Source organism: Macrotis lagotis, chromosome 1, assembly GCF_037893015.1.
Source record: "Macrotis lagotis isolate mMagLag1 chromosome 1, bilby.v1.9.chrom.fasta, whole genome shotgun sequence".
Lineage (NCBI taxonomy): Eukaryota > Metazoa > Chordata > Mammalia > Peramelemorphia > Peramelidae > Macrotis > Macrotis lagotis.
In genome coordinates this window covers 345,963,620-345,979,937 of record NC_133658.1, presented here as the reverse complement: position 1 = coordinate 345,979,937, position 16,318 = coordinate 345,963,620, and the positions used below count along the sequence as shown (strand labels likewise).

The window sequence follows — 16,318 nt, the reverse complement described above, 5'->3', positions numbered from 1 at the left end:
TGTAATATAATGAGTGTTCCATTTCAACAAAAATTCAAACAAATGCTTCATGTTCTCCCCAAGGAGCATTAGAGTGAATTAGTTGGTTGCATAAGGATTGGACCAGGGTTTCTTCTCCACCTAGGTGTTGATGATCTTGCATATTCTGCTGTGGTAGTAAGACCCTTAACATCTTTTCTTTTTGATACTTTTCTTGTTATATCAAATCATATGTTGCTCTCTGATCTCAGAGGTCATTTATACTTCTTGTGCTTTCAATTACTAGTCCTGTCCCATCAACCTTACAAGGTTGTTTTTAGAACAAATGCAGTAGTTTTATGAGAGGCTTTGGAAGAGATTATGCCACTATGCCAATGAAATGTTGTTCTTTAAACTATGTGGTAAAAAAGAATAGTGGCGGCTAGGTGGCGTAGTGGATAAAGCACCGGCCCTGGAGTCAGGAGTACCTGGGTTCAAATCCGGTCTCAGACACTCAAAAATTACCTAGCTGTGTGGCCTTGGGCAAGCCACTTAACCCCATTTGCCTTGCAAAAATCTAAAAGAAAAAAAAAAGAATGGTACTTTTACTACTCAGTGTCTCCTCCTTGGCCTGCCAATCACTCACTGGTCAGAGATGCTGACCAATGATCTTAGCATCAAGGCATGCTAAGTTTGTCTACACTTTATTTTTACTGAGATTTTCCTTGTTCTAAAGTGACTCTGTATTATTCTCTTCTTCATAAATGCCCTTCCCTCTCCTGCAAGTTATTTAAATCTTGTTCTTTTTAGGGCCCAAAAGTCCCATCTTTTTTGTGGTGCTATGATCACCACAGTTCCACTAGTGTTTCCTCTTCTTTGATCATTGACTTGAAGGCAGAAGGAAAACTTAGAGCTCTTCTAATCAGGGACCTCATTCTGAAGATTTGGAAGCTGAGGCTTAAAGAAATTAAAGTCTCACAGACAGTTTAGAAGTATAGTAGAGATTTGAACCCACATCTTCTCAGTTCAAATCTAATATCACATTCCACTACTCAGTTTAGCATTTGTTTATCTTTGTTGCCTTCTGCTATACAGTGATGTTCTGTAGGATTTAATTTTGACTCTTCAGCTAGATACTATGCTCCTCAATCTCTAACCTTCTTTGATTTTATTTTTGGGGATCCTGTCTTAAAGGCTTCATCCCCTGCATTGTCTAATTATTTACAGCACACTCAGTACTTTTCAGTTGAATGGCAGTATTCTAGTCTTTGAATCTCCAGCAGTTACCTTCTATGTTATTTCCAAAGATCATCCAAGTCAAAATCAATTCATATTCTGCAATTCCCAATTTAGTGATTCTAAGAGACTTTTCATTGTGTTCCTGTCTTTCTGCCTTCTTAGGATATCAGTCAGATTATGAAATTTAATAATTAATATTATTATCTTGGACCTCCTGCTTCTGGTCAGGGAGCATAATTCCAGAAATAGCTTGATTTTTAATTTAAAATCCTATATTTGATAGTTTTTGTTTCTTGTTCATTAACATCCACAGGTATTTAACCATTGATATAAGTAAAAATTCTTTAAAAAGGTTTATTGATATCTTTTTTTAATCATTCTAATTTCCAAATTTCCAATTTCTCTTTCCTCTCTAGAGAACCAGTCCCTTATGACAAATCGAGATTTTTTTTTTTTAAGGAGATAAAAAAGCAGTTCACCAAACCTTTCTAGACAGAGTCAAGTCTGAGCATATTTACAGTATTCTATCTGTATAATTACAAAATGTTCAGTTTCATTGTTTTTGTTCTTTCCATTTATGTTTTTGATGTCATTGTATATATTGTTTCTCTGGTTCTGCTTATTTTAGCTTGTATAAACTCATAAAAACTTCTCCATGCTTCTTTATATTCTTCATAATATATCATTTTTATAATAAAGGATTATTCCACTAATATAACTTGATTTTTTTAAAAAAAGTCATTTGCCAATCCCAAATTACTATTCTAAGTATCATATACTTCCCTATAGGTAACCCATTTTATTTCTCTCTGCAGTCCAGTAAGCACTCTTATCACTGAATTATGTGGAAGGAATGATGGAAACATCAAAATGATCTTTCCTGATATAGAGATGGACGATGATACTAAACCATGGGGCCTAATTCAAGTCCAGGCAGGAGATTATGTGTTAGAAGGTATAGATCCATTTTTAATTTCTTTGCTTTTAGAAGATGATCCTTTTATTTTTTTGTTAGACCTATTTCAATAATCTTTTCATCATATCTGACATGACATTTATCTTATTGAAATCATAGTTACTCTAAAATGTGTTTCTTGGTTCTTATCTTAACTCAATGTTGGTTGATGCTGGGTTTCACAATAGTCAGGAGAGAGATTAGAAAATGCATCTTACCATTGCTTCAGTTCTCTTTATGGCAAAGAGCAAGAGATGTAGAAATGGTAGTAGGAGTAAAGGAAAAATGCAGTTTTTTGATATCACTTCTTTCCCCTTTCCTCTTTCTTGTCCCCACACTTCTTACTACTCTCCATTCTTATTTCTCTTCCTTAATACAGAACCCTCACTCTTCTTTCTTTCTCAGTCCTTGTCCAATTTTCCCTTGACTTGCATCCTACTTCACTTCCCGATACATTACTTTGCCTTTTGTTCCCTATCCACTTCTCCATCCTCATTTCCCCTTTCTGCAAGCCCTTACCCTCAAGTGCCCTAACCAGGACATCTTTCTTGACATCTGGGACTTTAGAATTCTCTAGTAGACACCATACTTCTTTTCTATGGTAGACCTTTCCCAAAGAACTACAGTTGAATTCTTTATGAATTGATGTTTTTGACTCTGTTGACCTTGTTTTTTTCCTTGGATGGCTTTATTCCCAGAGCCTGAAGAGAGTTGCTCTTGGAAGAACATCTCTGTAGGAGAACTAAATATGTTGCTGACCTGAGTTGTCAATCACCAAGCTCTTCTGGATGTTCACTTGTCAGAGGTTGGGAGAAGATTCCTGCAGATTGAAACAGATACTCTCTGGGGTCCCTTCCAACTCTGAAATTCTGTGATAAAATATCACTGAGTAGTGAGAAGTGATTGGTTACAGCAGTAGTATTCCTCTGATGGGAAATCAACATCAGTTTGGGAAGTGAGTTGATGGCAAATGGAAAATGAGTCTTTTGAATTCATTTGCTAGATGGAAGCATCTCTAAGTATCACTATTAAATGATTCACCTACATTCTCCTTTCTCTCATGTAAATTTTCTTTAGTTAGATTTTTAAGAACTTTGTGAAATTCAGTCAGCTATTTGTTTGTCTCGTCAACATCTATCAGTTTTCTAATTCAGTTATAGGTAGTTGATGTGTTAATAAATAATCTTCCTTATCTTGCAGAATACCAGGACTCCATCCCACTGCCTGTACATCTACCCCATGTTGCCACAAATGTTCCCTTTCTCTCCCCCCACCCACCCCAGTGTGCTCTTTCCAATATCCCCTTTATGTGTTTCCTCTCAATTGAATATATACTTTTTTATTTTTTAGGTTTGTTTGGGTTTTTTTTGCAAGGCAATGGGATTAAGTGGCTTGCCCAAGGCCACACAGCTAGATAATTATTAAGAGTCTGAGGTCAGATTTGAACTCACGTACTCCTGACTTTTTAATGGAGTATTGTCTTACATTTGTATCTCCAACACTTAGGACAATAACTGGTATTTGACACCTGCATTCTTGTTCTCTCATTCTCCATCTTTCTGTCTTCTATCTATGTCTTTCTGTGTCTGTCTGTCTTAGTTTTTCTCCTTCTCTCCTCTCTGTCTGTCTCTCTGAGGATCTCTCTGTCTGTCTGTCTGTCTGTCTGTCTGTCTGTCTCTCTCTCTGTCTCTCTCTGTCTCTCTCTTTATCTCTCTCTCCCTGAAAAAGTTGAGTACAAGGAAACTTTAGAGGTAATTTACTTCAACTCCTAAACCTACTACAGTATACCTAGCAAGTGTTTTTACAGTATCTGTTTTCATATCTCCTGTGATAAGGAATTCATTACTTAAAGAGGCAACCCATTACATTTTTGGATACCTCTAATTTTTTAAGGATTTTTTATTTTGAAATAAAATTTTTTCACTGTAGCTTTCACCCCAGACTCTCATTAGAACTTGTTCTACCCTCTGAGACCAAGAATAAATTTAATCCATTTCCTACATGATAATCCTTTAAGTAATTATAGGCAGCTATCTTATACTCCCCCCACTAACTCTTCTTTTCAGGTTAAATTTCCCTAATTTCTCCAGGTTATGCATCTGACATTCAGATCTCTTTCTCTCCTGATCACCCACAACTTTTTCAATATGCATCCTAAAACATGATACTGAGAACTGAATGCTTTTATTCAAATGTGATTTGATCAGGGATTTGACCCAGCAGGACTATCTTCTCATTCATTCTGAAAATTGAACTTCCATCAATGAAGCCCAAGATATGGTTAGTGTTATGTTTGTTTACACTGCCACACAACAGACTTCTATTGAAACTGCTACCCAAAAACAGGGTCACATCTCTTGAATATGAATGGTATTATCAAACTTCCCTTATCCTTATGCAGTAGGTCAATGACTTACTCTATTTCCTAATCAATGATGTGTACCAGGGCTGTCTAACTTTACCTTTAAGAGTTTTTGTTTAAAAACAATAGACAATATATTTCAATTTGACATCTTAGTGAGAGCTCTATGGTAGCTCAGCTTCCTTTACTAAAGCATTTAGTAAATTCCACAGGAGGCCACATTGCAGCTGGCATATGGCCCACAGGCTGCATTTTACTCAGCCTTGATGTATATTAAGTGGTCTGGTTAGATTAATATTGCTAATAATTCCAATTGATGATTTTGCTAATAATTAGCCATAGAATGAAATCCCCTTATTTTTAGAGAATTAAAAAAAAATGAGTCACTTTTTTTTTTGCAAAGGACTGAGGTCATTTATTGAGGAAACAATGACAGAAATGCAAAAAGTATGTGTTGCCAAAGGCAAATTTGTAACTCTTCACACATTTCATTAAAAATGATTAGTTAGACTAAAATGCCAGTGGTTAGTTGTGCTTTGACACTCAAAAACTTCTACAATCACGCAGATGTTCTTGACTTGATGTCATAGAAAAAAAGGTAGGTCAGGACTTGTTAATCTTCTGGTAAAGATGGGTAAAACTCATCCTGGCTTCAGGTTGGTTGTTTTAATTACTTGCTAGGAGATTATTCTGAGGAGGTGGAAGAGAGTAATAATTATTCACAATATAAATTCTAAGTTTATAAAGTACTTAACTTGTATTCATTCATTAGTTCCTTGCAACATCCCTATGAGATAGATAGCATCGATAGAGCTATCATTGTTCTATATATTAGAAAATCTAGGCTCCACAAGATTGTGATTCTTTGGTGTCAGAAAGTGGGTAAATGGTGAAATTGTGAACTTGCATGTTCATTGTTCTCATTGCGCCATGCTAAGCCTGGATCTTTATAAAACCAGGCACAGGGAATGCAAAACAACAGCAGCAACAACCAAAAAACCCCAATAAACCAAAAAACCCCAAACTAAATATATTTTGTTCTCAAAGGAACTCAGAAAGGAACTGCACCTACACAAGTATACACTATATAAGTATATACACAACAAACAAAATAACTTGGTGGGTTGGGGGTGGGGATGAGAAAGATCTCCTGTGGAAGAGGACACTTGAACTGCATAATGATGGAAGACAGGAATTCTAATAGATGGAGGTGAGCAAAGACTTCATTCCAGGCAGGGGAGAGGGAGTGTTGTGTTTGAGTAACTTCAAGGGGGGACATATTGATTAGACAGTAGAGTAAATGGAAAGGAGAAATACCTAAGAAAACTGGAAAGGTAGTTTGACATCAAGTTGTAGGAAGCTATGGGTTTAGGGAGGGCCATGGTCAGACCTACACTTTAGGAAAATTACTTTCACAGCTGTGTGTGTAGAGGGTTTATTGCTGTAGTCCAGATTCAATGAAAAGAGCCTGTGGTAGCTGTGTGCATAGTGAGAAGACAGGAGTGGAAAAAAGATGTTTAGGATATAGTTGTATATCTGGGGGAAAAGGACACTCAGATTGAGCTTGTGAATCTAAGTCCCTGCAAAGATGGTGGTGCCTATGACAGAAATAAGGAAGTTAAGAAAAATGATAGTTTTAGAGGAGAAAGTTGACTTTTTTTTTTTAGATTTTTGCAAGGTAAATGGGGTTAAGTGGCTTGCCCAAGGCCACACAGCTAGGTAATTATTAAGTGTCTGAGACCGGATTTGAACCCAGGTACTCCTGACTCCAAGGCCGGTGCTTTATCCTCTATGCCACCTAGCCACCCCAAAAGTTGACTTTTGTGATGGACATGTTGAGGTTGGGATCCTCAGGGGATTTCCAGTATAAAATATCCTATAGACAGTTGGTGATGGGAGCCTAGAGTTCCATTACAGAGGCTGGGGCTATATTGAGGGAATGATCATAGAACTGAACCCAGGGAAGCTGAAAATTCAGTGAAAGCTAAGAATGAATGAGAATTAAGAAAAGGCTGTTGGATTTGACAATTAAAAATCATTGAAAAGAGAGCATCTGTAGTCTAGTGATAAGAGTAGAAACCAGATTATAAAGAACTGAGAAAGAGATGAAGAAGACACAACCATGATAGTTTTTTTTAAAGAAAAAGAGAGAACACTAATTTGGGGGAAGGGGTGAATTATTACTTAAGGGATTTTTTGTTTTTAAGCACGCAGGAGATGTGAATGTGCTTGTTGGTAGTAGGAAAAATGTCAATAAATACAGAAAGATTGAAGATTTGAGAGGGGTTTGTGTGGGGGAAATGACAAAGGGACAGTCTGCCAGAGAATATGGAAGGGATGAGATCAAGGGTACATGTACAAAGGTTGGCCTTGGGAAGGAGAAAGGTGGCATCTTTCTGGGAGACAGGAGTGAAGAATGAGAGAATGGGGAACATTAGTGGGTATGGAGAAGGAAAGAAAAACCTTGATTTTCTCAATGAGTCTTTCCCCTTTCCCTACATTTTATAGAGCAGGAAAAGTGATTCCTTAAAAGGGGATGTGACTTTTCCAGGGTTACATACTAAGTGGCAGAACTGGTCAAGGTCTGGTACCAGATTCTGTGCTTTGCCCCCTACCCCACCCTATTTCAAATAAAATCATAGTTTTTTTTTTAGGTTTTTGCAAGGCAAATGGGGTTAAGTGGCTTTCCCAAGGCCACACAGCTAGGTAATTATTAAGTGTCTGAGACTGGATTTGAACCCAGGTACTCCTGACTCCAGGGCTGGTGCTTTATCCACTGCGCCATCTAGCCGCCCCTAAGATCATAGTTTCAAAAGCAAAAAACAAATTTAAATATAAAAAGAAACCCATGGTACTATAAGACTCCAGTGACAATGAAACAAATATAAATCATGCCATGTAAGTTATAGGTTTCAGAAACAGGATTTCCCTTGGCTCCATATCTAGTTTGTATTTGGGGCTAGGTAATGGGGGAAAAGGAACTATGGAAGGGCAGAAAAGAACAAGATGAGAAGACTAGGGAGTAAGGTGATAAGGGGATATTACCTTTTTTTAGATCAGATTTGTGATTTCAATGATAAAGGAAACTCCCAGTGTGAAAACTTCCTTTATCAATACAAGTGAAAACCCATTTCTGCAACTTACAGTCTTAGAGAATGGCCTTATCCATTATCATTTAACTGATTTGCATGGGGTCATGTCACTAATATGTGTCAGAAGTGAGTCCCTGTTTTTGATGACACAGAGACTGACTCTCTCCTGGTCAGTGAATGTCATAGTAGCATAGACTCAAAAGACAGGAGGAACCATAAAGATCATCTAGTCCAATTCTATTTAATAGAACAGAAACATAGACTGAGAAAGGTGAGCTAGTCCAAGGTTATGCAGATAGTAAGTGACAGACTTAGTCACTTGGGCCCTCTGACCCTAAATCTGGTATTTAACACACTTCTCAATGATACCCTCCAGGGGATACAGAACTCTGATTCTAGTTAGGAAGAGAACAAGTAGTTTTTAGGAGAATGACAGAAGTCAGGAAGAGCTGTATCCTGGGCTTGGCTTTCCTTCCCCAGGGATCTCTTAAATATACAGATTGATCTTTCTTACCTGGCTATCAACTTTAACAGCAGCATTGTTTAAACCTTCACTCATTGGACCATCTGGTATATTCATTCTCTTTATATATTCTGCATTGAAAGAAAACACTCTCTTGAGATATGAGCTCAAGGATTTGGGCTTAAACCCTCAGGAGGTTTGAGGAGTTGAGTCTTCTCAATGAAGGTCAACTTTTTTTTAATGTTCAATTGTATTTTATTTATTCTGTTTGATATGTTCCAATTACATTAAATTTTTTTCACATTATTACAATAATTATGTTGTAAAAGTAAATATACCCCCCCCCAAAAGAAAAACCTCAAGAAAAATAAAGTGAGGAAAAAAGTATGCTTCAGTCTGCATTGAAATACCCCTCAGCTCTCTGTCTTTGGGATAGATAGCATTCTTTATCATAAGTCCATCAGAGAAATTGCTTCAATATTTTTTCCCACAGCTGCTATTTTCCTCCAACCTGTTCCTCCCCACTCCCACTTATTCTATTCTCTCTCTCTTTTCACTCTGTCCCTCTTTAAAAGTGTGTTCTATCTGACTACCCTCACCCACAATCTTCCCTCTCTTGTATCCCCTACACTCCCCCTCCCCTCCCCCATCCCCTTTCTCCCATCCCTTTCCTCTCCTATTTTCCTCTAGGATAAGATAGATTGAATTGACTATGTATGTTATTTCCTCTCAAAGCTGCTTCTGATAAGAGTGAGGGCTCACTCACTCCCCCTCATCTTCCCCCTCCTTTATTCCATTGCAAAAGTAAAGGCCAACTTCTGAAACAGCTTTGTTTCTCATTTTTAAACAAGAAGAATATTTTCCAGAAAGGGTTTATGAGCACCAAAAGAGTTCATAGCTTCCTCCTAGTGCTTCTATATTTGAATTAAAGTAATCCTGAAATTCCACACCAATTCTCACTGTACATAAAATCAAGATTTAGAGTTAGAAGAGAGCTAAGAGATAGTCAATCTAAGACCTTTTTATAGAAGAAGAAATCAAGGCCTGGACAAGTTAAGTGACTTGTCCAGATTCATACAAGCATCAGAATTGAGAAACTCAATTTAAGATCTATTGGGGTGTGATGATAGATAAACACAGTAGACAAAGTCATAGTTACACGGCAGTAGATTGTGCAAACATTTGTTTATGAAGTTGCTACTAAAGACGCACTCTCTGAAGGATTTATTCTCAAAGTTGTTTCTTCAGCAATGGGGATGGATTGCTTTTAACCTTAACCTGCTTTCACATCTTCACATCTTCCTTCCAACCCTCTGGTGCCCAGTTGCTTAAGTTTGTGAGATGATGTAAGGAATGAGCACCAACTGGCATAGAGGAATAGAATATCCTCATTTGTCTTCATTAGCACACACTTTTGTAGCTTGTACTAATGGAAAGTCAGCACAAAGAAGTCGTGCTTTGGGCAAGATACCAGAAGTACTTAGTTAATTTTGGGAGTTTCTCACAGTTTACATAAGACCAGAGGATGGAGAGCTGGAAGGGAGCTCATTTAATCTAACCCCCCCGCCCCCCAGTTCACAGGACAATGACCTGTCCATGTTCACAAAAGCCCTACCAGAGGAGGACTAAACAAAACAGATCTTAAGATTCATTCTTCTTTCCACTCTCCTGCTCTGCCTTCGGTGCTGCCCGCTTTTAATAGTGCTGTGAAACAATTCACATCTTTAAAGATTTCTGACCTGATTTTCTTGTCCACTGTAAAGACTAAACTTTCAAATGGCAGGGTATCTAAAAGAATGAACTCTCCCTACAATAAAAAAATTAATTGTGCATTTAGAAACCATGGAATTCCCCACGATGAGTTAGGCCATGCCATTTACCATTATAGATCATAATTCTTAATTCTTAACTTAACTTCTTAACTCTTAACTCTTCTAAGCTTACAGATAGTCAATTCAACATACCATTTCCTGTGGATGCTAGCTTTGAACACAGTTGTGATGACAATTCTTTGGCAACTTCATTCTGCAAGAAAAGCAAGGGATTTTTTTTTTAGATTTTAATTGCTTTTAAAATTCTGAACTTGACAGATGTCAAGCAAATGGGGACAATTTCACATATAGAAAAGAAAAATAAAAGGGACTGCATCTGAAACTACAAATCTCCTAACTATAATTTGATGGTATATTTTTGTGGTTATATATGCATATTATATATATATTTGTGTGTGTGTGTGTGTATGCACAGAAAGCCCCTAATAAAAACCATAGTCTAGTCACATGAATCTCCACATTAGTTATATCTGAAAATATCTTTCATTTTGCACCCTCTAAGAGATTTCTCTGCCAAGGGGTGGAAAATATGCTTTAGCATTATCCTTTTGGGGTGTCATTGCATTGATCAAAGTACTAAAATTCATCTGAGTGTTGTGATGGATATTCCCATGCCACCACTTTCTGACTAAAGATAGTGTAAAGAACTTGACTTATAGCTCAACCCATTCAATTTTGGTTGATGATCAGATCAAAGGGTCTCAGAATGGGAAAGAAACTCTGAGGCTGCCAAGTGCAGCCTGTTGTTTATCTTGAAACTTCCTCTGGGAGGAATCTCTAGGCATCTCTAGGGAGTTCTCCCTCTGAAGACCTGGAGGGATGGGACTTTCCCCACCCAATGATAACACCCTTCATTGGAAAACTTTTTTTGCCAGTGGTCTTTGAAATTTTTTTCCTATTGTTCCTTATTTTGCCTTCTAAAGCTAATATTTCCTAGCATTTATGTAGCACTAGAAGGTTTGCAAAGTCCTTGAGGGAGATAAGTATGTTCATTTTACATATAGGGAAACTGAGGGAAGCAATGCTTAAATGACTCACCCAGGAGCCTTTAGGCATTTATTTTCTGAAGAAAGCTTGGAGCTCAGTGATTCCTGCCTCCATTCACTGACTCTTAAGGCTTGGTTGAACAAACCTAATTCTTCCATGTGATAGTCTTTCAGATACTAGAAGACAATGTTCACATCCACTTCTCTCCATCCTGGCCTTCAAGTCTTCTCTTCCCTAGCTTTCCAAGATCCTGCAACAGATCCTCCCCCACCCCTTCACCATCCTCAATGCTTTCTTTAGCTGTGCCCCATCTTATCAATGTCTGCTACCTCTTCTATCCAGAGAGTAATCTGGTTCATAATGACTTCCTCCCTATTCCCTATGTGGATTATCATTTTCAGAGAGTTTAAACACGACCAAATGCATTTAAATCTAAGATGAGGGTGAGCTTCATTGAAACATTTGGAGATTCAGAAAGCACTGGGAAAACTGGCAAAGCTTTAGGTTTCTTAACAATGAGCATTAGTTCAACAGGCCCAGAGGATTTAGATTGTTTATGTTAATCTCCTTGTTTTAATAGAGTTTTAAACGAGAATTAGAGAACTCAAGTCTTGTGCTCCAGCTCCACAGCAAAATGTCAGAGCTGGAATTCATCTACATTTTAACTGAGTCCTCTGAGTGCAAAGCCTTTGTTCATTACAGAAAAGGGTTAAGAAGTGAGAAGAAATATTTATTAATATGTTCCAGGAATTCTGCTAAATGCTTTACAAAATATTAGCTCAATACATCCCCACAATGATCCTAGGAGGAAGATATTGTTGTTATTATCCTCATTATATTCTTGAGAAAACTGAAGCATGCAGAGGTTAAATGACTTGCCTAAGGTCATAAAACTAGTAAGTATTTGAGACTGGATTTGAGCTCAGATCTCCTGGAATCCAGACCCAGTATACTACATTGGCAGAATTGGCCCCAGCCCCATGCTACATAACTGAGGAAAAGGTATAACTGTCTTTTTGATAAATCCCTACTTGATAAATTGTTCATTTTAAAATTATTGTTGAATTTTTTCCTAATGAAAGGAATCATACTAATAACCAGGGCTTAGGAATGTTTTCTGATGCTCATTCTTCTGCCTTTTCTTACAAGGAGGCAAATATGATGAGAGGTATAGAGTCATGCATCCTTATTTGCTCAGCCTTGAGCAAAACCCATACCCAGAAGAAAAAACATCATTCTAAAATACTATATTAGAGTTATCTTCAGGCTCTTTCAGAAAATGTTAGCATGCTAGAGTTGGAAGGGATCTTAAAATGTACAGTGATAGAGTTAAAAGGGACCTTAGAGCACAAATGAAATTTTAGAGTTTGAAAGAATCTCAGTGGTCATCTAGTTAAACTTATATCCTAAAAATAATTTTCTCATAACTGATAAATGGTCACCTAGCCTCTCAGTGAAGATTGCCAAGGAGCAGGAACCTGTTACTTTCAAGCTCAGTCCATTCTACCTTTAGATAGCTCTGTTAGATATTAAGCCTAGCTTTGCCTCTTTGCCTAATTTCCACCCACTACTCCTAGCTCCACTAACTGGAGTTGGTTACCAAATAGAGTAAGATCAGCCTCAATCCCACATTGTCTTTCTTGAAGACTGATACCCTGAGATTTCTCTATACTAAATGTCCCCAATTTTTTCAACTGATCCTTGTGAGTCATTTGTCCAGTTGCTTCATTTTAAGACTGAGAAGGGAAATCACTTCTCTTTGGTCATTCAATTTTCATGGAAGACCTAGACTTAGAACTTAATTATTCTGATTAGTTTTGATTTTGATTTACCCTGCTTTCTGTCTTTTTCATTTTGACCCATATTAATCTTTGCTTCTGAACTCCTTTTGCTCTTATAATAAGCACAGTGGTCATTATTCCTTATTTATACCCATATATATGTATATATTTGTTGAAAAAACAAACAGAAACTAGTTGACTTACGTCAGGAGGATCAGTTTTGTGTTCAGAGCTGTCAGGGAAGAAAGTATAAGAAAAGGTTGGTTTTGTTTGATGTATTTCCTCTCTCTGCTAAGACAGATTTTTCTTTTTAGATTTATTCCCTTTCTTTTCACACATTCTTCAATGAGCTGCATAACTCAGGCATTCCAGTATACATTAAAAAATAGCTAGATGACTGGATAAGAGCAGATAAGTTTAAGACAATGTTCTACTGGTTTAGCTTACTGACACCTGCCATCCATGACAAATAAATAAAATCTCCTAAGCCAATAATGTGAGACCAGGATATAAGAAGAATCTGTGAGTACAGGAAATTCCTGTTTGGGAATTCTCTGTACCAATAGCATATTAAATCCTTAAGGATCTGGTAAGTATATCCTATCTAGTTGCCAAAGGTGTTTTTCAGTCATTTCAGTTGGTGTACAACTCTTCATGACCTTGTCAGGAGTTTTCTTGGTAAAGATAGTGGAGCGGTTTTTGCCATTTTCTTCTCTAATTCATTTAACAGATGAGGAAAAAGAGTTAAACATGTTTAAATGACTTATCCAGGGTCACTTGTCCAGGGCTAGTGAGATTTGAACTCAGATCCTTCTGACTTCAGGCCTAGCTCTCTATTTACTTTGCTACTTGGCTGCTTGCTGTTGCAAGAAATACACATTGTAGGGGTAGCTAGGTGGTACAGTGGATAGAGCACCAGCCTGAGTTCAAATCTGACCTCAGACATTTAAAATTGCCTAGCTATGTGACCTTGGGCAAGTCACTTAACCCCATAGCTTTCAATAAATAAAATTTTAAAAAAGAAATACACATTGTTAAATAAGCATTAGAGGTAGGATTTGCACCCAGGTGCCAGAATTATATTTATTATGCCATGATACTGCTGCTGCTGCTGATAGTGATAATAAGAGTAATAATAGATTTCTAAAGCTTTCCAAGTTTTATAAAAGTTTTCTCCCGAATAGCCTTTGAAGTTGGGTGTGCAAATAGCATTATCCTCACCTTAGAGATAGGGAATCCAAAACTCAGAGGTAGAGTCAGACAAACACTAATTCAGACTCTCTCTTTTTTTAAAATTTTTTTAATGGCAATATGGTTAAATGACTTGCCCAATGTCACACAGCTAGGCATTTATTAAGTGTCTGAGGTCAAATTTGAATTCAAATTCAGGTCCTCCTGACTCCAGGGCCGATGCTCTATCCACTGCCTATCCTAACTGCCCCTCAGACTTTCTGCTACACCAAGCTACCTTAGCCTCCTTCTTATGTTTCTTTTCACAGGTGTGTCTGAACCTGGCCTTAAATGCTACTGGACTAGGTAGGTAATGCAGTTCAATACAATACCTGCTAGAGTTTAGCTCATCCTTGACGTAGCCATTTTCAATCTTACTGTTGTGGGAAAAGACACAAGTCTAAAATGAGGGGGGAAAAGTGAATTAGAAATGAGAATGAACCCTGGTAATTTTCTTGAGTCTACAGATTATAAAATCGTTTCGTAGGACATTGCGAGTAGGGAGTTTTCTTCTCTACAGTCTGGTCCCAGACTTGAATCTAGCCCATTTTTCCCTCAAATTGACCCTTCATTATAGTTAGGCGGGTCTCATGCTTCCCTGTGCTTGAAATGCCTCCTTCTCCTCCTCTGCACCAATGAAACTGCCATTCTTACTTTGAACTTAAATCATAGAATTTAGAATTGGAAGGGGCCTTAGAAATCATCTGACCCATTCCCCTTATTTTGTGGATGAAGAAACTGAGGCCCAAGCAAGATAAGTGACCTACCCAATGCCATACAACAGATAACCTATTAAGTTAGGATTTAAACTAGGAACTCCAAACACTACATTGTTTTTCTACAATTGACAGATCTCCTTTGACCTCTCCTAATGACTCATTTCCCTAACTTTCAGGGTCACTAATCTGATCTCTCTTCTGTATACTCACCGAATTTACAGTAGCAGTTCTGAAGCCACCCTCTATCACAAATGAGAAGATAACTAATTCAATACTGTTTTGTTGCAATTTAAAGGTGATACTCTTCACTTTAAGCTCTGCATCTCTTGACTGTTCATAAAGAGAAAGTAACACAGAGTATGAGGACAAAGGAGGACTGTCAATACCATCAAGTGTAATGTATTTTTAAAATTTTTATTAATATCTTATGTTTTATAACAAATCCATTTCCTACTGTATCTTTCCTCAGAACCCCTCTGAGAGTACAATTACCTATAACACTAAGAAAGAATGTAAAAAATGGTTCAGCAAAACTAACAATCACATTAATAGTCTGATATTGCATTCTATGCTTTAAATCCATAAATCTTCAAAAAAGGTGTGGAATCTCCTCATATATAAAGGGATTTTGTAATATAGAGGATAGGGAGATCTGAGTGTATAAACCCTGCCTTAGATGCTTACTAGGAACCCTAGGAAAGTCACTTCTGCCTGCCTCAGTTTTCTCACCTATAAAATGGAGAAAAAGCACTTATCATATGTGGTTTGTTGTGAGAATCAGATGACATAATATATGTAAAGACCTATATAAATTATTATTCTGTTTTCTTTTGAAGTCAAACTTATGATTAAAATTTCACAGCAATCAATTCTAATTATTTTGTTGTTATTGCTTCCATTTACATTGTTCTAGATATAACATATTGTTTTCTTTGTTCTGATTTTGCAGTGTTTTCATGTTTCTCTGTAGTCATATTTATTGTTTCTCATAGTGTAATAATATTACATTACATTATTGGATCACAACTTATGTAGATATTCTTCAATTGATGGGTATGTACTTTATTTAACCAATAATAATTTCATCTTGCTTTTATTTATAGTTTTCTAAACCTTTCAAGCATTTAATTTGATACTTGAAAGACCCATGATTTCATTTACATAGATCAGAATCCGTTAAGAATTTCTATAACCTGGGAAGGGATTAGGGAAGGGAAGAAGGTAGGTATAAAAACATGGAGCTCAAAAGTTTACAAAAAGAGATGTTGTAAATTATCTTTGCATGTAATTGAAAAAAGTAAAATAAAATACCATTTAAAATAAATTAAAAAAAAAGAATTTCTGTGACCAAGAAATTCAAACTACAATCTTTTGGTAAGCTTCCACATTTTTAGCTAGGTTGATCAGTATGTCACTTCAATAATTCCAAGTCTTTTTGATTCAGTAAGACCTATGATAGTTTGTATGACTTTAGTATATATCGAATAATGACCATGCCAATAAGATGAGGAACATTAGTATATTTATTAATATAGTCTCCTTTAATCTTCACAACTATCTGAAGTCACTTATTATCCCTACTAACTAAATGGGGACACTGAGACTTAGCCAGTTTAGGTGACTTCTCCAAGTTTCCCTAGGAATGGGAAAAGCAAAAGATGAACTAGAACCCAGATTTCTTAAGCAATTAGTTCAGTGAT

The 16,318-nt window shown here is 36.9% G+C and overlaps 1 protein-coding gene across 1 annotated transcript in view; it reads right to left on the bottom strand.

Annotated features, from left to right (window-relative positions):
- Positions 1 to 4,930: 4,930 nt before the first annotated feature.
- Positions 4,931 to 16,318, bottom strand: part of LOC141517703 (vomeromodulin-like) — a 51,320-nt gene continuing 39,932 nt past the window's right edge. The window contains exons 12-17 of the mRNA XM_074228999.1: positions 14,829 to 14,948; positions 14,232 to 14,299; positions 12,874 to 12,901; positions 10,034 to 10,094; positions 8,121 to 8,200; positions 4,931 to 5,204 (exon numbers count right to left, since the gene is read on the bottom strand). Coding sequence (XP_074085100.1) covers positions 5,181 to 5,204; positions 8,121 to 8,200; positions 10,034 to 10,094; positions 12,874 to 12,901; positions 14,232 to 14,299; positions 14,829 to 14,948 — 381 coding nt within the window. The 3' untranslated portion in view covers positions 4,931 to 5,180. The remainder of the gene's footprint in view (positions 5,205 to 8,120; positions 8,201 to 10,033; positions 10,095 to 12,873; positions 12,902 to 14,231; positions 14,300 to 14,828; positions 14,949 to 16,318) is intronic.